The 23,313-nt window shown below is 43.6% G+C and overlaps 1 protein-coding gene across 1 annotated transcript; it reads left to right on the plus strand.

Annotated features, from left to right (window-relative positions):
- Nucleotides 1-699: 699 nt before the first annotated feature.
- IFT27 (intraflagellar transport 27) lies at nt 700-10,394 on the plus strand. The gene is made up of 8 exons (XM_064702468.1): nt 700-827; nt 4,408-4,487; nt 5,549-5,608; nt 6,268-6,327; nt 7,268-7,385; nt 7,700-7,809; nt 8,011-8,112; nt 8,734-10,394. Exons 1-7 carry the CDS (start codon nt 794-796, stop codon nt 8,107-8,109), a joined length of 561 nt encoding a protein of 186 aa, XP_064558538.1. The 5' UTR covers nt 700-793; the 3' UTR covers nt 8,110-8,112; nt 8,734-10,394.
- The last annotated feature ends 12,919 nt before the right edge of the window (nt 10,395-23,313 follow it).

A 23,313-nucleotide genomic window follows, 5' to 3' on the forward strand; every position in this document is an offset into this window, starting at 1 on the left:
CCAGGGAAGGAGCGCAGCTCCGATCCCACAGGGCGCCAGCGGCCTCATAAGCGGCCTGATCCCGCCGCGCTGATCCCTCTTCGTGGCCGACTTTCAAGTCGCCGCAGCAAAGCTCGGGCCCGGAGCAATTTCGCTCCTGCCCGAGCCCTGACGGAAGCGTGACCCAAAGCTCGGGCCCGGGACAGCTCCGATGCCGCCTGAGCCCTGAGGGAAGCATGACGGGAATACCGGGCCCGGCGCGAGGGACGCGCAGGCCGGTGCAGGCCGCACTCCCGCCCCGCGCACGCGCAGCAAGGCGCACGGAGCCGGGGCCCTTCCGCACGGAACGTCGCGTTCCGTGGGCTCACAGGCAGGAAGTGGCGGCTTCTCCCTCCGCTCGCCTCTTCCCGCCTAGGGGCTGCCGCAGCTCCTTGCCCGTAACTTTTATCATTTTCTGCCGTGCCCCTAGAGGGTCATTTCAGCCCCGTGATGAAGGGCCCTGTGTTCTACCCAATAACAAGCCGGCTCTCGATGACGTCCTTAGTTGCCAGGCAGAATTCCCCTTCGCATCCCCCGTACCGCCGCGGCGCCACCGGGAGGGGCGGAGCGTCTGTTTTAATTGACAGCGCGACTAGTGGGCGGGGAGAAAGGAGAGAACCAATAATAACTGTGGGTGGCCTTGATGAGCAGGGCCCGCAGCCTATGGGGACGGGCGGGCGGTCGGTCGCTCGGTTGCCAGGGCCACGCGGTTGCCAAGGCCTCGGCTCAGCGCGGTGGCGGCCCCGCCGCCGCCGTCCGAGCGCGGGCCGGCGCGATGGTGAAGCTCGCTGCCAAGTGCCTGCTGGCAGGTGAGTCCGGCCCGCCCGCTCCCATCCGCCCCGCTGCCCACACGGGACCAGAGCGGGCGCCGCGGGGTCGGGCGAGGCCGGCAGCGCAGGCGGCCTGGCTTCCCACAGCCCCTCGTGGCGGGGCCGCCCCGCCGGAGGAGAGGTGGGGAGAGAGGCGGTGGGAGAGAAGGGAACACCTCGGCTCCCTGGGAACGGTCGTGTGTGTTATTAGCACTCGGTACCCGCCCCCGCCTAGCACGTGGAGTGAGCGGTGCCCAGGGAGGGTGTGAGGTGCAGTTGGATCGGCTGAAATGCGAGGACAGGATCTGAGAAAGAGGGAAAAAACCAAGCCCAAACCAAAAAGAGTATTTCGGCAGTGTGGAAGGGTGGGCGCAGAGACTGGAGAAAGCGTGAAGGGGGCTAGGCAGCTGAGTCCTGCCTCATTTGTGAGCCGTGCTTTGGGCTGGTGTGAGAAGTTCATGTTAGAAATTAGGATGATTCTGAGAGTATTATAGAAAGGTAAAGCCTAAATAAAGAGTAGAAAGTTGAGCACTTCACAGTGGCATCTTTTCCTCCAAACAATTTAGAGGCTAACCTGAGAAAAAAATGAGGTGAAGACACCAGTCTATTTAGTCAGGATGGATTATGGAGGTGTTGAAAGTGAGTACAGCTGGCTGTTAGAACTTTGTGAAAAATCTTGTTATTTTTGTCCCTCCTACACTGAAGCTCTGTGCAGCCTCAGCCAAAAGCACAAATCCATAAAACCTTTGTGTGCAGTCAGCTCCCAGGTTTAACTCTGTTCCTAATTATTTCATCTGGAATAAAATGTTTGCCTTTTTTAACCTCAGAAGCAGCTGGCCATCAACTCACACAAAGCCAGATGTGGTCTTTGGCAAAGGCAAAAGAATTAATCTCCCTTGTGGCTCTGCTGCTGTGAACAGCATGAATATCTTGTCCATCTTCTACACTTGAAACATAGGCATCATTTCCAATTTGAAAGTTTCCTGCTCCCAGTACACTGGCTTTGCTGAAGTCTATCCAGTTTTGTTGTTTAGTGTTACCAAAGGCCAATTCCACAACCATTTTAAGATCACATAGGTTTTGTTTAGATGACCTGTTTATGTCCTTAATCCTTGTTGGATCTGGAGTGGCCTTTTCAATTCTGTTCACAGCACAAAGAACAGGAATGTCCTATCCCATATGTCATTCTTCTATGTGCCACAATAATATCCATGTATTATTAAAAATAAAAAATTAGTGAAGCAGACCAGGAAAAATAGATTTTCTATTGCAGAAAAAGCCACTAAAGTGAAAGGGACCAAAGACATGAGTAACCACAACAACCTAAAGGGAACAAGAACACGCAATTACATAAATAGGAGCAAACCCATCAGAAATGGAACTGAGAGCTCTTGTGGACCTAAGGAAATGGTTATGAAAAGCCAGTGACACAGAATTGGGAGCTACACCAAGGTCAAAAAGAACAGGGGAAAAGGGCTCTTATTAGCAAAACAGAGACTATTGAATTGACAATAGAAGATGATTCCTGTGTTAGCTCAAGGGTCATTTACAGGCATAAAGTAAAAAGATCTGTTGTCTGAGCTTACTATGGAGACACTACACAAAGGTTTTCATTGTAGAGAAACAGCTGGCAGTAGCAGGCATTTTCAAAAGACTCTACAGATTCTGGCAGAATAACAGAAATATGGATAGAATATATACTGTGAGATGCACTACTGGCACACCAGACTAAACTGAAAAGGGCAAGGAAATTTACTTTGAGGAAGTGTACTGGTGTGATGGGCTTAAGAGGATGGCAAAGAATAAAGAGGGAAAGAACACCTGGGGCTGTCAAGTGAAAGAAAGGCAATGCATTAGTTAAGAATTTGTGCTGGCTGATGCCTGCAGTTTGGAGCAATGTGTGCCTCTCTATCTCATTTTACAAAGACAGTTCTAATTGTCTATTGAAATACAGAATAGCTTCCACTCAGAACAGAGTGTTGTCTTCCGCACAGGCTTGAGCTGATCAGAGAACAAACAAGCTGACTTACCAGATTTTCCTGTCTAAATATTATGAGCCCAACTCAGCTCAAAGTAAGCAGGCATGCTAAAAATGTTTAAACAAGAACTACATTTGGTTAACACATCTAGGGGTAATTGTCACTATCCAAAACCCCCTTCCTTCTCTGAAATAGTATGTGAGCAGAGGGCTTAACCAATTTCCTTCAAAACACCATTAGGAAGCTGTAATGGAGTCAAAAATATACCCTTTTCTTGGTTTATTTATTAACAACTTAATGTAAAATACTTCCTTTCTGGCTTTATTTATTAACAACATAATGTGAAAGACTTGTATTCCAGGCTTGGCTGTAATGAGTGTGCCTTTGAGGGTAAAGCTTGAAGCACTAAGGTTTTTAATTACTGGTTCTTGTCCTTTTAACTGTCCAGGCTAGCGAGACATTATGTGGAGAAATTATAAGTTCTTTGGAAGCATTAAGTCTTTGTTTAGGAAGAGTTGTGATTTATCATCTTTTTCATGTAGTAATATGGGCATATATGAGTTCTGTAGAGCCTGAGGAAATGGCCTGAAGTTGTGTCAGAGCAGGTTTAGGTAGGATGTTAGAAAAAGGTTCTTCACCCAGAGGGTGACTGGGCTCTGTAACAGCTCCCCAGGGAAGGGGTCACAGCACTAAGCCTGACGGAGCTGAAAAAGCATTTGGGCAATATTCTTAAGAGTCACATGGTGTGACTCTTGGGGATGGTCCTGTGCAGGGCCAGGAGTTGGACCCAGTGATCCTTGTGGGTCCCTTCCAACTCAGCATATTCTGTTCTGTGATCCTGTGATTGCTTTGGATCTCAGAGTTTTGTAAGAGCAAGCCAAAGCAGGCAGCTGTCAGGTTTGCCTGGAGTGTTGTGCATGCCATATCAGAAAGCCTTGACTCTAGAAGAGCAAAAACCAAAGCCCCTTGCTTTTCCTTCCATGCAGGGATGAATCAGCAGGCTCCTCTCTCCAGCCTTTCTGGAGTGTGCTTTCTCTCTGACGTTTGCTTCTGTTATGCCCAGGATGCAACTAATGAGCCACCAGCAGCATTGAGTCAATAAGAGTTGCTCTCTTAGCAGGGTCAGCAAGAAGAGTTCATTGAGAAATGTTACCAGCTTAAGCAGCTTTGTCTCAGTATATAACAAGGATTTGAGTCTGGGGAGATGGATAACCTAAGGAGAAGAAATAGCCTCCTAGGAAGCCCAGTCCCTTTTCACATTGTAGTTTTCTCTACATGATAACATATCTGGGGAATTTTAATTCCTAGGTAAGGGCTGTGGAGTAAGTATGAATTTTAGAACAAACAGCAGTTCCACCTTGATGTGGCAGTCGTTTGTTGTTGTGCATAGGTCAGAAATCAGATGTCAGCCACCAGTATGCATAATGACAATATTAATTTCCTTGTGTGGGTATTACCTTTGAGATGGTTTTGTGCTTCATGTGACAGTTAAATTACCTGTATTGAGATATGGGCTCTTACAACATTGATAGTATCAGAACTGAGGAAAAATAAGATTCTCTAGTATGAAACAAAAATATTTTATATTTTTGATTTTGCAGGAGATCCAGCTGTGGGTAAGAGTGCTTTAGCCCAGATGTTTCGCAGTGATGGGGGTCATTTTCAGAAGAACTACACACTGGTAAGCATACAGCAGGCTCAGACTGCTGTCTAAATTGTTTTCTAAGATGAGTGGAAAAACTGAGAGGCCCAGAAGAAAACAAATATGATTTTAAGTTGAGGCATTCGAGGTGGGAACTTAGAGGGTTTTCTTTCTTCCACACTAGATTCTGAAGAGAAGCAGTTAACATTCTGTAAGTCTGCATTATGTAGGTGCTGGTGTTGAAACTTAAGGCAGAATAATTTAGTTAATCTTGTGATTTTCCTACTGAACCAATGTTTTCACAAGGTTTTGTGGTGTTAGAGAGCTTCCCCCTTTAGGGACTACTCTATGAAAAAGCACTGCTGAAGGAGAAAGCTTTTAATTCCAACTATTAAATGTGGATGTGGACAGTGCGCTTATCACTGTGCAAACACCAAGATGTGCTGCATAGCCCCAAGATAATTATAATCTACAGAAACTGTTCCCAGATGAAGAGGATACAGTTTGCAGTCTTTCAGTGTAAGAATCAATGGTGATGACTAATCAGAAGCAGGATAAAAATAAAAGTAAATATAAGTAAAGTGAAAAAAGGGAAATATGAGTGTGGAGGAAAAAAACCCCTAAAATATGTTTATTCATTGAAATAAAGATGGAAACCAGAATTTAAGGATAGAAATAGAACAAACAAATGAGCTACAAAGCAGAATGAGATAAAAGGTGGGAGAAGCACAAATAATCTCAGTCCCATATGTTAGCTCATCACATGGTTAGTGCAGAACGTTCGAAGGCGTGCGTTAGAGCAGCGGTGTGAGAGTGAGCGTAGACCTGCGGACTTCAGCTAATACTCTGAGCTGTAAATAAGCAAATCTCTTTGCTTCTCCTCCTTTTTCCCCCAGCTGAGCAAATCTATGAGCCTTTGACATATTGGTGAGATTAGGTTACCAGAGCTGGGAGGAGTATTGCTGAGTTTCCAGCGGTCTGTGTTTGATGAAATTGTAATGATTCACAAGAATTGCCTCAATCCAATGCACGGTTGGTATGCAGTTGGACAGGCTCTTAAAAACTCTCCTGATCCTCATTTTCCTGATTTTTCTTGACAGACAGCGGGCATAGAATTGTTGGTGAAGACTGTATCAGTTCCAGAGACAAGTGATAGTGTGGTGAGTTTTTCTGTGACATAAATTGGGTCAGAAAGAGACATCCAGAGCTCAAGCCCCACACAAGTCTCATTCTGGTAGAAGATCACTAGCATGTTCATAGGGCAATTAAGTTTCATTAAGGAAATGAGGCTGATCATGTATAATTGCTGATGCTCCAGGGTTAGTTTAGTCTTAAAAGTGTAATTTTTATATACTTATATCCAACACAATATTTTAAACCAAAATTATTGCCAGTTTTGTTGAGATTCGGTTCTGTCCTTTAGGACACTGAGGTTTAGTTCGTGATTCTTGGAACTACAAAAGCCAAAGCTTATCTGTTATTTTTCCTTAATGCCCTATACTCCCACTAATGGAATGTATATAATTTTGTATAAATAGTAGAAGTTACTGTCCCACTTAACATATTCTGTTTCCAGTAGGGATGGAAACTAAACTTTGGGCCTTGGAAGTAACTCTTTTACTGCTTATACTTGAAAAATGGCTATTTATTTTCTCATACTATCTGGAGTTTTCTCAGTGCGGGGAATTTGTCCCCTAGGGACATGACACTGCTGTACTGAATAAAATGTTGGAGTTACAAGTTGCAGTATTTACTTCCAAAACCTTTCCCTACACTGCATTTTTCTTGGCAAGAGCCTTCTTTCTGTTTCCGCTTTCAGGAATTCTTCATTTTTGACTCTGCAGGAAAAGATCTATTTTCTGAAATGCTGGAGAAACTGGTAAGTCTTATGTAACAGTCCTCTTCTTCCAAAGAAGTGCTTTTGCTTTGAAGATCTGAGCTCCCCAGTCTGGCAGATGTAGCAAACTTTGTCTTTAGTGTAAATGGGAGCAATTACCTCTGTTGCCAACGCATCCTGTTCTACCTCTCTAAAACTTGCGTAAGTACTAGAAGAAATACTTTCCAGAGAAAGGAAAGCAGATAGGCAGTTTTCTTACAAAAGAAATAGGAAACTTTAACGGAGGATTTCTGTGTACTGTTGTTTAAAGTTATTTTTATTTCTTAGAAAAACATCTGTTTTGCTGCGACTTCAACAGTGGGAGGTTTTTTTTGTGTTACGGTGATGTGTTTGATCCAACAGGATTCATTCTTGTCCTTGAGCATAATCCTGCCCTTGGGTTTTTTCCTTCACATATTTGTGACCTTCCCTGTACAGTTCTCTACTGCGTTATGTCATTTTGAGAAGCAGAACCAGTTAATTAGTGTAAGCTTTCATAAGATGGCTAAGTCAACCTAATGGTTCATTGTCTACAAAAGTGATTCCACTTTTACACTTGCACTAGATCTAGTTTGCAAGGGTCTTCTCTAGAAGCTGGCTCAGCTTCTCAAAGTGGAAGAAAACCTTTACACTTTTTTCCTAGGATTAATTTTGTGCTGATTCAGCATGAAAAATCAGCTTCCCCGGGGATCAGATGAGTGCCAGAGCTGATACAAGGGGCAGGCCTGCACAGACAAGACTGGGGAGGAAAGAAAAACCACCTCTCCCAATGTCAGTGATTTAGTTGGGTCAATTGAAATGTGAAACCTCAGCCAGGGCATAGGATTCCTGGGTGTTAGGCTTTTTATTTTCATCTTAGCAGCTGTGTTTGCTACGTTTACAGCATGGCTGTTGACCACATCAGTTTCATTAGAGCTGACAGTGTTCCTTTCTTGCTGTGCAGTGGGAGCAGCCCAACGTCCTGTGCCTTGTGTATGATGTCACTAATGAGCAATCCTTTGACAACTGTAACAAATGGTTGGAGAAGATGAGGGCTCAAGCAGTTGGGATGCACATCCCAGGTAAGAATGAGTGTGATTCTTGTTATCTACTCCCCTCTTGTATGACAGCAGTTGTTTCTGCTGAGCTGTGGAACAGAGCATTTATTTTAAGTCAGGGGCAGACATGGCTTCCTCCAACTCCTTTGCTTTTATCAAGAAACAGATAAGGCTTGAATATGTTTCCTTTTTGGAATCTTTTTAGGTAGTTATAGACTATTTGCCACACCTACAACTTCTTCAGTTACTTCTACAAATATTCCAGTATTTATGGCATACAAGTCAGCATTGATGAGCTGGGTTTTTTTTCTTTCCTTGCATGTCTTTTTTTTCTGTAGGTGTCTTAGTGGGGAATAAAACAGACCTAGCTGATCGTCGAGTTGTGGAGCAGGAACAAGCACGGGAATGGGCTGAGAAACATGGCCTGGAATATTGTGAGATGTCAGTGGTGAGTATCTGCTCCTTTCACCATCTGTGCAAGGGGATGTTGGTAAAGTTGTCTTCTCTTTCAGGCAGAGAAAGATAACTGGGGACTCTCTTCACCTTGTTTGTCATCTAACTCAGTTTTAATCCTTCTTTGGTGAAACAGAGCAGAAATAATAAAATGCTTATTCCATCTGCAATTGGCAATTTTCTTATTTCTTTACAGAAGGAAATGAAAAATTTTGAGGCCCCTTTCCACATCCTGGCAAAGTTATTCCACCAACTGTACAAAGAGAAAGTGGAAACTTTTCACTCACTAGCCTGACTGGTATGATTTATGAATCCTCTAAGCTTCTTCTAGTACTGAGAGTCCCGCTGGACTGAATACAGAGAGAAGAAAAAATATGAGCTATTTGCTACTTCATGGTCATCCTCTGGTAATTCAAAATAAACTAGAAATAGGCAAGTAGAAAGACACTCTTTAAAGCTGCTACCTCAGCATTCCTTTCATGTCCTCTAACTTGGTTCTCTGCTCATTGAAAGTCTGCTAGGTTGGAGGAGGCGGAGAGTAAAAGGGGAGGACAGAATGGAAATTGCCAGCTCTTTGCTTTAGTATCTTTTTGTCTGAATAGACTTCCTGCTGCTACAAACAGGGATTTAGAGGTTTGGAAAAGGAGAGAGGAAGCTGACAGGATGTTTTTTGACTTAAGCCAGCCTTGATGCATATACTTCAGGGCAGGACCGATTTGGCCCTACCCCTTGAAAAGTATTTTCAGGAGGAGGCTTATTGCCTTAAAATCAACACCTAGAGACTGAGATGTGCGGAGGCAGAGATGGATTTCGGTGTGTTTCCAGGAGCACCCAGAGTTGGAGGCCAGTTTTAGCAGTGTAGCCTTTATCAGTTGTAGGATTGATATGCTGGTGACTAATGCATGTTTCTAATTTCCAGAATCTGTTTCTTTCCTTCGGCGTGGCTCACTGTCCCTGCCTGGTGGGAGCTGTGTCGCGTCCAACCGCTGTCACTTGGTGACGCAGTGCCCTCTGCTGGTCCCAGGTCACAGGAGTTCTCCAGAGGCTGCCACCTCCCTTGAAGTGAGCAGGAAGGGCTTCCTGCAGGGACATCCAAACTGGCTTAGCTGCAAAATGGAGTGAAATTGCAAGAATACCTTTTCTATTCTAAAGATGAATCTAAAACTTACAAAAAATTACCTTTTCTTCTTCATGTCTTTATCATCTTACATATTGTTGTGTCATTTTTGTCAGCTGAATTTGGCAATACTGTTCTGATTAGGTTCAGCTCTCAATCTCAAAATCAGAGTCCTCTTATTAAAGTCTCTTTGCTTGTCATTGAATTTCAGATAAAAGACCACGGTTCTGATGTTGCTAGTGGAAACAGAACTAAGGAAATGAAAGGCAGCCTGGCTAAGTTACTCTGACTCAGCTGTGTCTGGCTAGAAGTTTCATATTAGAAAGGGTAAAAGCCTAGAGAGAGTTGCTCTATTGTGTGGAGTACTGATGTTCCATGTGTAGAGTCTTTGCTAATGCAGTATGCAAAAGCATCTGTGGTAAGGCACTGCCTTGTAACTGAGCCTAACACCAAGAGTTTCAAAAATTTAACCACTATCTTCCCGATTATGGTAGACTCCCTTGGGCAAGGGAAGCTGAGTTTTGTAAAGACTGAGCACTGAGTGATTTTTCAGGCAGCCTTTTCAGGAATCTGTGTTTCAAGACTTCGATATGTGTGGTTTATAATCATCTTTATGCCCAGTGCTAGGAAAAGTACATTAAACTGAATGTAAGAAATATGGCTGCAGATGTTGTAGCAGACTTTATGAAGCACTTCAATAATCTGGAGAAGCAGTGGCCTCATTTCACTGGCAACAGTGTGTTGATGCTGAGAACTCACTAGGGAGCATGAATACCAGTTAAAGAGGATGAGTAGCAGCTCCATCTAAAAGAAGTAAAAACAAGAGGTTCTTTTGCTAAAAGCCAACTCAGAAATGACTGAACAAGCTGGGAAAGCTCCTGCTTTCCCCAAAGAAGGAAGGAGTCCTCTATGGACTTAGGGGTAGCTGGAAGACTCACTCTTTTTGAACCGGATTAGCATTACTAGCATTTGTATCTAGCAGGGGTTTTCTTGTTAATCCTGGGTGTTTTCTGTTGATTTACATAGGCCTTATAGACTCTTCCTTGCAGGTGCTGGTATCTGCACCTTTTATTCTTACTCTGACTAGTAAGAATAAAAGCTACTTTGGATGCTGTGCCGATCCAGTTAAAGAAATAAAGAAGGTTTGTTTTTATTTGGTATCTCATTTCCCTCTGGTTCTATTGACAATGTGATCACAAAACAAGACATGTATTTTTTCGTATTGAAAATAACATACCAGATGTGTGTGTCACCTGTGACATGGTGTGTCTAGGGGGAAGAATGCCTTGGGAATAGGTAATAAAATGAATTCTGTGCGATCTTTAACCAGGGAGTCTGTCTCTCTGCACCTGAAGGACCTCCCATAACTTCAAATAAACACTCTAAATGCACCTGTAAGATGAAGATTGGTGAATGCTCTTTTATAAAATAAATGCAAAAGCTGGAGGAGCTCATTAATGGAATGCTTGCAGTGGTGATTTGTGATTTATAGGGAAGCTGCTTTTGAGAAGTTAGTGAAGAAAAATGCCGCCCATGCAGGGAAAGATGTATTGCCTGAGAGAGGAAATGTATGATCTAATTAGCTAACAGTAGGGATTCACCCACTGCCCCTTTTCCTCTTCCACAGGCCACAACCACAATTACAAAAGAAGTCATGTCTAAAGCATGTTGTCCAACTTGCTTTTTACAGGACTGTTTCAAGCACTAGTGTGGACAAAGTTTAATGTCCTTCGAAATAGTGTGTTTGACAATAGCAATCTCATCCCTTTCAAATCTATTTAATAGCGTAATATATTGTCCTTCCTGGCTAATGTGCTGTATAATACCAGCCTGATGCAAGTAGTGGTTGTTGCTATTTTTCTGGCTTAATTGTGACCTTGGTTGTAGAGGCTAGGAGTGAAGAGGGGGTAAAAAACATGGAAGCCAAACATGGGAAGATTGTGGGAAATAATTTTGTCTCCGTGTGAAGGAGTTCAGGATGGTGAGTAAGTGAGCTGGACCGGCGGGATGAGTAAGAGTCTGGAGCTGTTATTAAGTTTCTCCTACCTGTTTACTGGCAGTCACATCTGTAGAGTGAGGATTTGTGTTTGCTGCTTATAGGCTTAGTATCAGTCTGAATTACAGATGCTGTGGAGAACCGTGAGAGGAAGACAGAAAGCCTGTCTGCTGACCAGGAAGCTTGTTGTCTTCTTACAGCTTCCCTGCTTTGTCCAGCTGTGTAGTGCTGCAGGTGCTCAGCATGAGTGTTACAACACAGAAGAGACTCAGCTCAACCAGGATTGAAATTTCAAAAGAAGGAGAAGGAAACAAACAGGCCTTTAACTGGATTTAATAGATACATAGTCCATTTTCCTGCTTGCTTGTTTGATTAGACAAAACCATTTCTTTCCTCCCTGGAGTCCCTCCTTCTTACCTTTCCTTTGGTCCTCATGGGTCTGCACAAAATCTCTGTTATACTTGTGCCCTGCTTTACTTAGCATGATACATCATCAGCTGATTTTTTTTTATCCTTCTAATTTCTGCATTATCTATTCCCAAGGCTGCAAGACATTTCTTCTTAGATTAATAGACAAAAGGAAACAAAAGTGGAATTTTTAATCAAATTGTCTTGGAAGAAAAAGCCTTAAGAAGCTGTCTGACATTCTGAAATTTTACTGGAAATTCATTTGTGTAAAGTTGTCATATTAAAGATGCTTTAATGGTTTTGTTTTGTCTTGCCAGACATAGTCTACTGTGGAGTGAAATTCAGGATGTAAAATTCCAGAAAGATCAGGTTTTACTGTGGGAATTAATAGGAGTTTCAAAGCTGATCACACTGTGATAAGATCTGTTAAGTCTTAACAATGGAGTGGTCACTGCTGTTCATAATGAAGCATTAAATATACTGAAATGGGGCTGTCAAAACAGTTTCTTCTAGAGATTTGTTCATTTTAAAGACTTTAAACTTAAGAAAGGACATCTTTTAAAAGACTGATCTGATAAATGACACCATTTGGATCAGGGTTATTTCTGATATAACTTCAGTGACTTGAAGAGCTGTATTTAGTCTTTTATGCCAATTGACTCCCCTGGGTAAGCTTCATTTCTTTACCCACTATACATCTTGGACCGATCTGACCTGATAGCAAAAGACACATGATGTTGTTGAAAATGAAATACTGCCTTGGGGCAGAAGGATAAACTGTGTGGCCTCCTGAGGTCCTCCCAGCAATACTTTCTATAATTCTATTAGATTAAGTGAGGAAAGAAGTAGCGTGGAAAGCACAAAACAGGCTAAGCCATAAACTAGCAATTAAACTGGGAGCTGGGCAGAAAACGTACAATCTATCCCAATTAAGAGCTGTATCTCAAGAGAAACTGGGAGCCTGACGCAGGTGCTGACAGCAGGGAAAACTCTGCATTTCTGTTCTGGAGGCAGCAACTGCTTTCTGCTGCTGCTTATGCAGATCTGTGGGGGTCCTTACGCAACTCAAGGCTGTGCTCTGTTTTTAATAATTACTGTATCATGTTCAGGTGGCAGTTGCTTGCAGTCATCTGCCTACACAAAGTCAGCAGCATCATGTCAGATTATTTGCTGGTGGCAGGAAGACATCCCTATTATTGACACCTGCATGATGGGACCCCTCTCTCCCCATGCATTCTCAGTCATTTTCCTATCTCATATCTGCTCCTTGGTGGACAGTATCCACCTCTGCTTGCTCTTAACAAGTAATTTTTCCATCTTGCAGATGGAACCTAGGGCTGAGGGACATCTCAAAGGTGGAGTCAGAGCAGGAGCACTTCAAGGGCCATGTTGGCCTCCACAACATCCCTTTTGGCCTAGGGGCGCATCATCTCTCTACTCCTCGCGTCCTATTTCCTCCTCCTGCTGTCATTTTGCCTGGAGAACAATGTCTTATGTGCCACTTGCCCTTGGCGCTGTTGACCCAGAACAACAATGCTTGGGGGAGGGAGGAAGAACAGAGCTAGACTCAGTCTTGAGTCTTTTCAGGGCTCTTTAGCTGTTGTGACTCCTTGTGGAAGTCACCTGAGAGATGGGAGTGTTGCTCAGTCTAGGGTGTAATTTCCTGGCAGGAGACCACTAACAGAGTCCTGGCAGCCTCATCTGGGCTCTTCAGACCTTGCTGCAGTGTAACTTTTTCAGACACTGGCTGTTCTTTTAACCTGGGGTTTTGGTGGGAATTTTTGATAGGGGTTTTTTACTTCTTGGAGGTCTTTCATTTATCTGTCATGGCTTCACATATTTCCTCCCCTAGAGTTGTTTGTCAAAAGAAGCTTAGAATTGCTCCCTTTCCTGGTTTCTGAGATTTAATCTGGAAATGTTTAAAAGGGAAATGTGACAGAACCTACATGTCAAGCTGGGGTCAGGGATGGGGTCAGTTTGATGAGTTTCCCTCCAGCCAGATATACATCAATTGGAGATATGTGGAGCCTGTGATCCTTCTGCACAAGTACTAGAAAAATAGACAATATGAGGGCTGCCAGTTAGGGACTGTGAGGAAAAGGATATAAAGGCAGAAGAATCGACTTCTGTGACCCAGACAGGGGAAAATGCAGGAGCACTAGGGGAACAGGAATATGTAGGAAATATGTAGGGCTGTATTCCTTCATGAAGAGCCCAAAGGATTTGCTGAGGCAGATTGGGAGGGTGGGATTTAGGAATGGGAAAACCGGAGGCTTTTCCTGTCTTTTAGAATGCTGTATGGAAATAAAGTGGGAGGGAAAGTAATTTTTGCATGAGCCACTGAGGGAAAATGAGGATACAGGATAGAGCTGGATGACCTTGCAGGTGGAAGGGCAAGTGATAAGAATAAATAACTGAAAGGAGATTTTCCAGGCCAAGCTCTCAGGGCCAAGGGCAGACAGGGGGTTCAGAGCCATGATGAGGAAGGCTACTGGTAGCCATCAGTTTAGGTTTAAGATGTAGGGCCTGCATTAGAGCAAGGCAGGAAGAGTTAAAGTCTGTGTGACAGGGTTGACACTGGAATTTGAAAGGGCAGTAGCAAGGATCCAGAATGGTAAACCTAGGAATAGTGTGGAGAGATAAGCACAGCAAGCTGTGATGCTGTGAGCAGCAGTGGCTGGAGACGGCATACCTAGGTGAGACCAGAAAAAATAGAGTAGGTATGCTGAGGGCACTATCAGACTATCAGGGTGGAAGAGTGTGAAGAGATGTTGGAAATTCATATTTGAGTACAGCTCTTCTAAAGGGAATTTCTGCGTGAAGGGAAATAGATATCTACAACTGGTACCCACACATCTTCATAAACACATTTAAAACACAAAAAAATTCCAATGCTATATACGCTACCTCTATTTTCCTTTGCCAAAAATTATCATGATCTTTCTGCTTAAACCCTTTTTTTTGTTTTTTGGTGAGGGGGAAGGAGAAAGTGGACAACAACACATACATCTATGCCTAATTGTGATGCTGCATCATGAATACATTCAGGAAATGGAAAGAGAACCTGCACCTCCACCTGACCAGGCAGAAATGCCTGCTACTACTTGAGCATTGATATCTCACAACAGAAACTTCACAATCAGTTCATACAGCAAAAGGGATGGAAGGAATATTTTCTGTGTTGGTTTCCCTTCTCTGCTTTTGCTAATTCATTTTGATTCCTGTGAAGCATTGCTCTCTCTTAGTCTAACAGTTATGTGTGACCGTTGTGGGCCAGTTATAGGACTTTATTTCTGTGATGTTGGGTGGCTTCTGTTTGAGGACTGTAAAACTGAAAGTGTTGAGATTCAGGTTACAGTTGAAGGAAGCATCAAGCATAAAATCAGCTTGTAGGCACAGAAGAACAGAGTATTTAGGAAAGATGTCTTGCAGGGTTAAGATAATGCTTTTCAGTGCTGTTGTCAGCAAAGAGAGGCTGCAATGAATGTGAAAATGTTACGAAGGGATTCTGGTGGGTTTGGAAAGGGTAACAAGTATAGGTTTCTTCTAACAGGTAAATGCAGAGGAAAGGATGCTACAAGTCACTGGATGGAGGTACCTGGGGACGTAGTAGAGGTAAAGGAACATTCTTGGACAGTATTTTGGAACTGGGTAAGAACAGGAGGATGGTTCTTGTATGAGCAAAAGCAGAGTAATGCAAACCCTGCTCTCTGGTTTCTGTCCCTTTTGAGGTATGGAGCTATTTCCCTTCAGCAGAGTATGTCATTGCTCTTGATGACCCTCACAGCTAAGATTGCCAGTAGGTTGGCTTTCACTCTTCACTGAGATAAAAGTGATTCCTGAATGCCATCTTGGTCCACAGCTGTTTGATATCTGATTCCTTTCCCTGTCCACGCCTTTTGTGTTTTTCCTCCTATCTCTGCATGTGGAGGTCTTGTATGTCCCCACAATTCTGCTACACCTCCCATGACACCAGCCATCCCCGTGACCTTAAGACTGCTTATTTCCTCCCATGTACTTTGCTTTCCAGGATTACAAGCTGTGGTCAGAAAAATAGCCACTGGTCATTCTCTCCTACCCCTCTCCATCTGTTAGTAGGGAAGAGCTTGTGCCCTGTTCAGCTGGCTAGTTCTGGCACAAAGCTGGACTGGTATAGGAGCGAGAGGGCTGTGCCCATGCTGGATGTGTATCTCTGTGCGGGTGAGGAGCATCCGAGGCAGGCACCCTTTCCTCCTTTTATCAGACTGTGCTCATTTATTTTACCATCTGTTTTCCCAGTGCTGGAGATGATGCTGGGGATATGTGACTTGGGGCACTCAGGCAGAAACTGGCCTGCACAAGGCCGGCCATGTGTTTGCCTCCTAGCAATGCAGCGGTCAGCAGCAAATTCTTTGCTGCTGCCTCCTCTCAGTATGGGAGAGAGCAAGTGTGGGCTTGGGTGTGTAGGAGACACAAAGAAATGAAATGTGGCAGGGGGAGAAAGGGAGAGAGGCACTGGGGTACATGTGTATCGGCTGGAGAGAACTGTGGGAAGGAGGGACAGACAGACAGATGGGCAGAGTTGGGAAGAAGGAAGAATGGATTGGAGGGGAAAACATAGAGAGCTGTGCAGGGAGAGACAATGAAACTGAGTGGCTGGGGGCAGCAAGAGAAAGGCTGTGAAGGAAGGAAAGACAGGCAGATTTGGCAGGGTTGTGGTGTGGAAATCAATGGATTGTCTGTGGGAGAGAGACGTGTGCCAGCCAGATACTACACTCATAGATAAGTGGATAACTGCAGAGGTAAATTCTGTGTGTGTGTGTTTACACAGGCCTGTGTAAGGGTGAGCTGAATGAATGGAAGTGAGAAAGGGGAGCCATAAGGAAAGAGGAGAGTGAAAGCAGAGCAACAAAAGAACAATGCTAGATAGAGATAAACCCTTGGAATGCAAACAAGCTGGCATCAGGCAGTGAGGAGGAAGGGATTTGTATGAAAAGAAGGGAGACTAACTGCATTCGTATGTTTGGGGCTGAGGTTTTCTTCTTGGAACCTGAAAGAGATGGCAGGGCAGCCATCAGAGCACTATTCCCCAGTACTAAACAGAAGCATTTTTATGCATTCAGGGCTTGCTGCCAGTGCACAGAGAGACCCAGTGGACCCAGAAATGTAAATGCCACTATGCTAGTGCAGACAGTTTCCTACCTGCTGAACTGCAATTTGTACCTGAGTGTTTGCAACCTGTGGACTGCCTATTTCAAGCATATCTGCTTGACTATTAGAAACTGTTTAAGATGGCAGCTCAGGTATTTATTTATCCTCCTTTCCCTTTCCTCTTGCCCTTTTCCTCACAGTGTACTCATAACAGAAAAGGAGACATGAAAAAGTAGTGCCCAGATTCACAAGCACCTTCTTATTTCTTCTGTCTTGTTTCACAGACACCAGTTTGCTTTGCTGCCTGACTTGACATCCCCTTCTTCCCTTTGACCATTTGTTTTCTTCTGTACTTTCCTCTGCTTTTTTTTTCTATCTACTTATTTTTCTTCTCCTTCAATTTTCTATAATTTTAAGTTTTTTATTGTCCCTATAACTCCATCCCCCTTTCTCCATTGTGTTCTGAACTAGGAGCCCTGTTTCTTTCCTTCTGCTCCTTTTCTCTCTCCCCGATTCCTCCATCTCCTTGTGTCTGTGCCTGTCTGCCTGCTTTCTCTCACTCACTGTCTGTCTCTCTTGAACTGGGTTGTGAATTCTGCTGGCATCAGAGTGGGACAAACTGTAAAACCGAGGTTCCCGGAGGGCCAGGTTGTGATAATTTTATTTTTACAATGTCCTTGGATGTGTAAAGGTGTTTGTTTGAGGGGGAGGAGCAGTGCATGTGCTCCATGTGGGAGAAGAGAGAGGAGTGCAGGCCAGAACAAATGAAGCTTATAACCAATATAGGTCAGCTGCAGAGAAGAGTCCCAATGGTCTGTGAAATAGAGAAGTGTTTTGTCATTTCAGACTGGCTAGTGGAAAGATGGCAAATGAATAGTTTTATCTAACAGACACAGGAAAAGGATCCTGTCAGAGAATGCAGTAGTGATGAGCATGGGAGGAGGACCAGCTCTGCGTAGGGGATTGCTCATCTCCCAGCCGCCCCCGTAACCCAGGGAAAAAACAGCCTTTCTCCTGCTCTGAGCTGCCTACTCCTGTGTGTGTTCCCATGTCTCTGCTATGGACTCGGAGCATGGCTGAGAGATGCTTCCCTGTGTCCTCTGCCAGACTAGCTCACTCTGTTAAAGAGCACAACAACTGAGCAAATAAATTAGAGAAGTACAAAGGAGAGCCATAATTCTACACTTGTGGAGGATGGGCTGGAGTGTTTGGTCAGCCTCAGCTGGGGTCAGCTGCCAAACACCCCATAGACATAGTGGCAGAGAGGCATCATCAAGGCCCTGAGTGTGGTCTGGTGGGGCTGTATGAACCAAGTGCCCTGCTGGGAATTGTTTTGCTCTGCAGTAGGCTTCTCACTTCCCATGATTTGCCACCATATAAATGAGGGCTGCTTTCTGATCATTCCCAGAAAATTTTAAAAGTGGTCAGTATCTACAGTGAATGACTGAAAGTGTCAAATACTGATGAACCCACTATTTGGCCTTGGAATTTTTGATTTAATTTCTGTTAAGAAATTTGTTGGTTCGTGAGATCAAAACTATTAGGTTAAATGACATTAAAACAGCAAAACAAAAATCTGTATATTCAGAGGTGTTTAGAGCCCCTCTAAATTCGACATGAGATGCTGACTCCTTAGCACAACTGAAAATCAAGACAGTTCCTCACTGTCTAAACATGGAGTTAGAAGCCTAAATAGACTTATGTGTTTTGCTTCCTTTTTTAAAGCAGGCCTTTATTCCCAAGGCAGAGAATGGGAATTCTCTTGACAATTTCTATCCATGGAATACTCTTCGATGCATCACCATAATGCTCCAGTCTAGCATCTTACTGGCTTAATCTGATGTGTTTAACCTACTTCCTCTATAGGAATTCACTTGAGGGATCCTAAACCATTACAATGGTAATGTGAAAACAAATCTTAGGAATTCATACAATACAAGAGCTCTGTGGTCATGATGTATCAGCTGACTTGCTCAGAAACAGTGTCTTAGGTGCTTTTACACCTCATGGGATGCCTCCCTGACTATGTGGGACTACAGAAGCAAATCCTTCTCACATTAAAATTGGTAGCCTGTTTCTGGCATCAGTGGGATATGCTGATTCTGAATTCTCTTAGAATGCCAACTCACTGAACTCCTGAATAGGTGCTGTGATATGTGCTGCTCTTGATTTGTCCCTCTGAAAATTCAGAGGGATGAAATAGCCTATCCTAGACACCAACCATTTCTCTTCCTTTTCTTGGGATGTTCCTTCAAGAATCCTTTTAACCCTGATATACCAATTGAGCATCAGATAAGTTAAATGTCCAATATTCCTGCCTTGATACCCTAAACTATCTGACAGAAGAAAAGCTTGGGGTATCCTAAAGATGAAAGTTTGCATAGCTGTCCTGCAGTACTGTCTGTGTCAGTACCACCAGACCTAGGAGGCCAAGTCTGTCCATAGAGGAAGCCCCAGTGATACCTCTGTGGCTGCAGAGGTCTAGATGGCAAAAACTCAAATTCAGGCCAGATTGTGGCTTTAAATTATGATGCTGAAGAGATGCGGCTGCACAAGATCCTCTTGTCTGTCCCCATCTGTGCCCTTTACACTGAAAGGAAGACTGATATCCCAGGGTATCGATCAGTGTCAACACAAACCATCCTCACTGTATGCCTCACCTTTACCTCAGCATTTATCATTGCACTGATGCTTCCAAGAAGATTCTGAAAGCCTTTAGAAAAAAGTAAGACCTTTCTCTTTTTTGATTTATTAACTGATTACACGTTTGTTTTTTTTTTTTTCTTTAAGAACCAAACCACAGCCCATATACATTACCTCAGGGGAGTTTCATAAAGCTGTTTGTCAAGAAATGATGACTGCTTTTAATTTGGATTTTGGACTTTCTGAAATCCAGTCCTCTGACCAGGAGAAACCACCCATTCTATGAGAGACAAATCAGGAGTGATGGTCTAATCTAGTTACAGTTAGTAGATAAATGGACAAAGGCTTTACTGGGGGTAACATAGTTATTGGTGCCTATATTTCAGACACAAAGGGCAGTGAGTCCCATTGCCTCTCTGATCTGTTCTGGAGACTCTTCCCTGGGACTTAGGCCCTAGAGCAGATTCTGATTACAAAACCTGTGCCAAAAATTTTCACCAACTTTTTGTTCCCTGGAATATGCTTTGAGGGTTGGATGTATGTAGATGTCAGTGGAAACTCTCTGTGCCTGGCTTTGGATATGAATGTGAACTAAAAAGAGAATTTCCATTAAGGATCTAGAGATACAGCAAAGGCGAAACAATGACTGTATGCTTGTGAATAAGTGGATCTCAAGCTGGATTTCTATGGCATATGGTTAAGGCAGGGGTAAGGGAGTGTAGAGACATGTATTTATTTATACTCAAGATAGTCCAACATGAAGGTAGCTGGGATTATAGATTAAGTGTAGAAAAATGTGTGTTCTGGGGAGGATAAGTATGAGGCACAGCATCTGAGTGGAGAAGAGTGTCTTCAGTTTAGCATACTTATGTAAATACACAGGGATAGACAGGCTGGTGGGAGGGGGAATGTTCTCACAACTTATATTCTCTGCTAGTCATATTCGGTTTGTGTGTGTGTGTATATATATATATATATATCCATATGCATATATGCTCACTGAGAGTGCTTTACCAAATACTAGAATTCCAGCTAGGATGACTTGTTAGCAGCCTGCCCTCTGTTAGAGCTAATGGGTTGCAGGTATTGATTTTTTTTTTATTTCTATTGATTAGGAGGCTGCTGTACATACAAACCTTAGCATAGCATGGAAAGAGAAAGGGAGGCAAAACAGTTCACACTGCAGCAACTCATCATGGTGGAAAATTCATCCTGTATCTCAGTCTTCTCCAACTATCTCTTGTGAGTAGAGAAGGAACACATTCCTTTTTTGCAGAAATCAACCCTCAGGGCTCATGAGAGGACACTCTTTGTTTCCCAACCGTCTTCAAATATACCACTCAATGGAAGAAAAGGTGTGTAAGAAAAAGGGGAAAAGGAGTCTCACATGGAAAGCATAGGAGTTGTAGCTTCAAGACTAAATCTGAAACACTTATCTTGGGGTACCCAATTCATTCATAGCAGCACGCAGATCCCACTAAAATCAGCACAAACACCTTCACTTTGGCGTGCTTTTTGAACACATTCTGGATTTTCCAATGCCTCTGCAAACTAATGAACATGTTACTTTGTAGGAGTGTTGTGAGGCTAAACGAACCATTTGTACAAGATTTATCTTGGAAGAGGACATAAGTGAGAAACTGAGGGACTTCTGTATGGCAGCATTAGAATCTCATACTTGGTGCCTACCAGAGTCCACTCCTGCCTATCATAAGATTTTTTTAAGGCACTCCCAGGGCAGAACCCGCACCCATTTTGCATGGAAATCTGCTCATTTAAATTGATAGACCTCCATATCCTGTATCTCCCTTCTTCTTTAATTTTTGGTAACAGGGTTACACTAGAGATTACTTTGCTGTGGTATTGATTGTCTGATGTTTAAACTATGTTGTTGATCTTCAAGTTACATGAACCTGAAGATAAGAAGAGAGGCCCAGGGAGGCTTTTTCCATCTGTATTTATCTCCCTATGTCTATCATCTCCATCTCTAGCTCCTTCACCTGCAGGTCTCTGGCAAAACCCACAAATCTTTCCATAGCTTTCTAGTTTGTTGAACTGGGCTAAGAAAAGCACCAGTATGAAGATATGATGCGAATAATGTTTCTTAAGTGCTTTGAGACCCTCTGCCTTGGATGTCAATGATCACTGCTCTGATCACCCCATCTGCTTTTCTAACAATACAGATATGTGTCTTTTTTCTTCCCCAGTAGAATATATTATATTTTCATTCTCTTTATATGCCATATCTTATTTCTCTCTTCTCGGCCCCATTGGCTTCCAGTTCTATGATCATCACCCTAACCCCAGTTTATTTTTTCTAACATCTCCTCTGCTGGTGCATTTCCCTATTAACACCTCTGCTCTGCCTGCAAATGCAACTGCACCAACTCTATCTCTTTTACAGCTCATTGCAACAGCTCCTTCTCAGCTGGCCTCCCCAGGATGAAGATTCCTAGATCAAATTTTTATACACTATTGCTGTTTGATTTTATCCTATGTGCCAAAGAGCTCCACTGCAGCACTCAATCCACAAACACTATTCAGTCTCATTACCGTCCCATGGAGTTGCTTCCGACTTTGTGCCCTTCATCTCGCTTCCTGCATCTTTCTCGTGCCCCTTTTTTTCCTACAGCACTGCCCCTTCTCTCCACAAATAGCAGCACTCTTGGTTTGCCATTGGAAGCAGACTTCCTGTGGCTCCCTGTCTCATCAGCTTCTCATTTCAAGTAATTTAAAATGTAATTTAAAATCTCTCTATTTCCTCCAGACTATTAATTTCTCTCTCCTTACTCTTCTATAGATGTCATTCTGTGTTGCGCTATTCAGAAGATGCGACTGTTGTAAAAATCTGCCACAGTGATTTTATTCTATATTCTTGTTTTGTATTATAATTTTTAATGATTCTTTGTAGGAAAGAAGAAATCTCAGCACAGCATCTAACCACAGCACAAGCAGTCACACAGGACAGTCTGGCATTTGCATTGCCTTTGTTCCATTCTTCTCCTGTGGCATTTAGAACTGTAGAGGGATTATTGTGAATGGTCTAGGAGTATTTAAGTAGGGTAGTAGGAAGAGAATTATTTCTGGAAATTGGGAAGTGTGAGGCAGGAAGCCATGTTTAGTTCTGATTCTGCGATGCACTGAGCTCTCATAGGTCTGACTTCTGTTAGCCAGAGATTATAGAAATTGCCCCCCTGCAAACATGGCCTTCTTACACTGGCAATTTCTTTGGAGAGAACATGGCCTTGTCTTGTTGCTGTAATACAGTGTTTGAGAGTACAGAGTAACTGAGAACCAGCCTTCCTTGGAAGTATGAGGTCCAGATTTCCAGAGTGGTTTTCTTGTCCACACATGAGATGTTTGTGCCTGCTGGATTTAAGTGCAAGAATAGCCAAATGAAGATTTTTCTTCTTCAGAATCTTTCAGACTCCTGGCCCAGGCTTTCTATCTTTCTTTGAAGAATGAGAAGATTTGAATATTGAGGTGGGGTTGGAAAGGAACAACCACTAACACAAAAACAAAATGCTCAGAGCTCCAAGAATTATTTATTCTTCCCTTATGCCTTCCTCTTCAAGGCCCCTTCCCTCTTTCAGGAGATATATAAGGGGAGGAGAGGTCCTTGGGTGATCTTCCCTAGCTTTCAAGCTAAGAGCCTCATGGAGCTTCCTCAGCACAGGCCATTCCTTATAGAGCCATAATCTCCCACCAGCTTAGGGGGGCTCTCCACATCCCTCTGCCTCCCAAATTCCTTTGCACCAAGGACAACAGTTCGGAGAGCCTGCCCACAAACTACCATCCCCCACATTCTTGCAGCAGGCTGTACTCAGAGTACTAAAAATGCAGAGTACAGCATGCACCTGCCCCCTTGTTCATCCCTGGCTGTTCAGCAGCTCCAGGGTACAGAAAGAGCCCCCGCAGCTCCAATGGCAGAGGGCAAGGCTAGGATTCCCCCAGATGAACTAGGTACTATGCTTGTCCACCAAGAAGATTTCAGTGATCTCAACCTGCACTGTCTTCTATGACCTCTCCCTTTTTCTGCCTTCCCTGGGGCCTCTTCTGCCTGCTGGTGGTGATTTGTATATGGCTGATGCTGGACACCATGAGTGCTTGCTGGTAAACACCTCTACCTCAGTCTCAGCTGTGAGGGCAGCCTGGATTGTGCCCTCCAAATGGGTGAAATGACCGTGGGCCTGTAGGGCAGCCAG

Source organism: Zonotrichia leucophrys, chromosome 1A, assembly GCF_028769735.1.
Source record: "Zonotrichia leucophrys gambelii isolate GWCS_2022_RI chromosome 1A, RI_Zleu_2.0, whole genome shotgun sequence".
NCBI classification, from domain to species: domain Eukaryota; kingdom Metazoa; phylum Chordata; class Aves; order Passeriformes; family Passerellidae; genus Zonotrichia; species Zonotrichia leucophrys.

Excerpts from the sequence above, each read along its gene's own strand:
- IFT27 (XM_064702468.1), top strand. The coding sequence starts at position 794 with ATGGTGAAGCTCGCTGCCAAGTGCCTGCTGGCAG. Across the intron at positions 7,386-7,699 it reads AGTTGGGATGCACATCCCAG|GTGTCTTAGTGGGGAATAAA; the intron begins GTAAGAATGAGT and ends TTTTTTCTGTAG. Across the intron at positions 7,810-8,010 it reads AATATTGTGAGATGTCAGTG|AAGGAAATGAAAAATTTTGA; the intron begins GTGAGTATCTGC and ends ATTTCTTTACAG.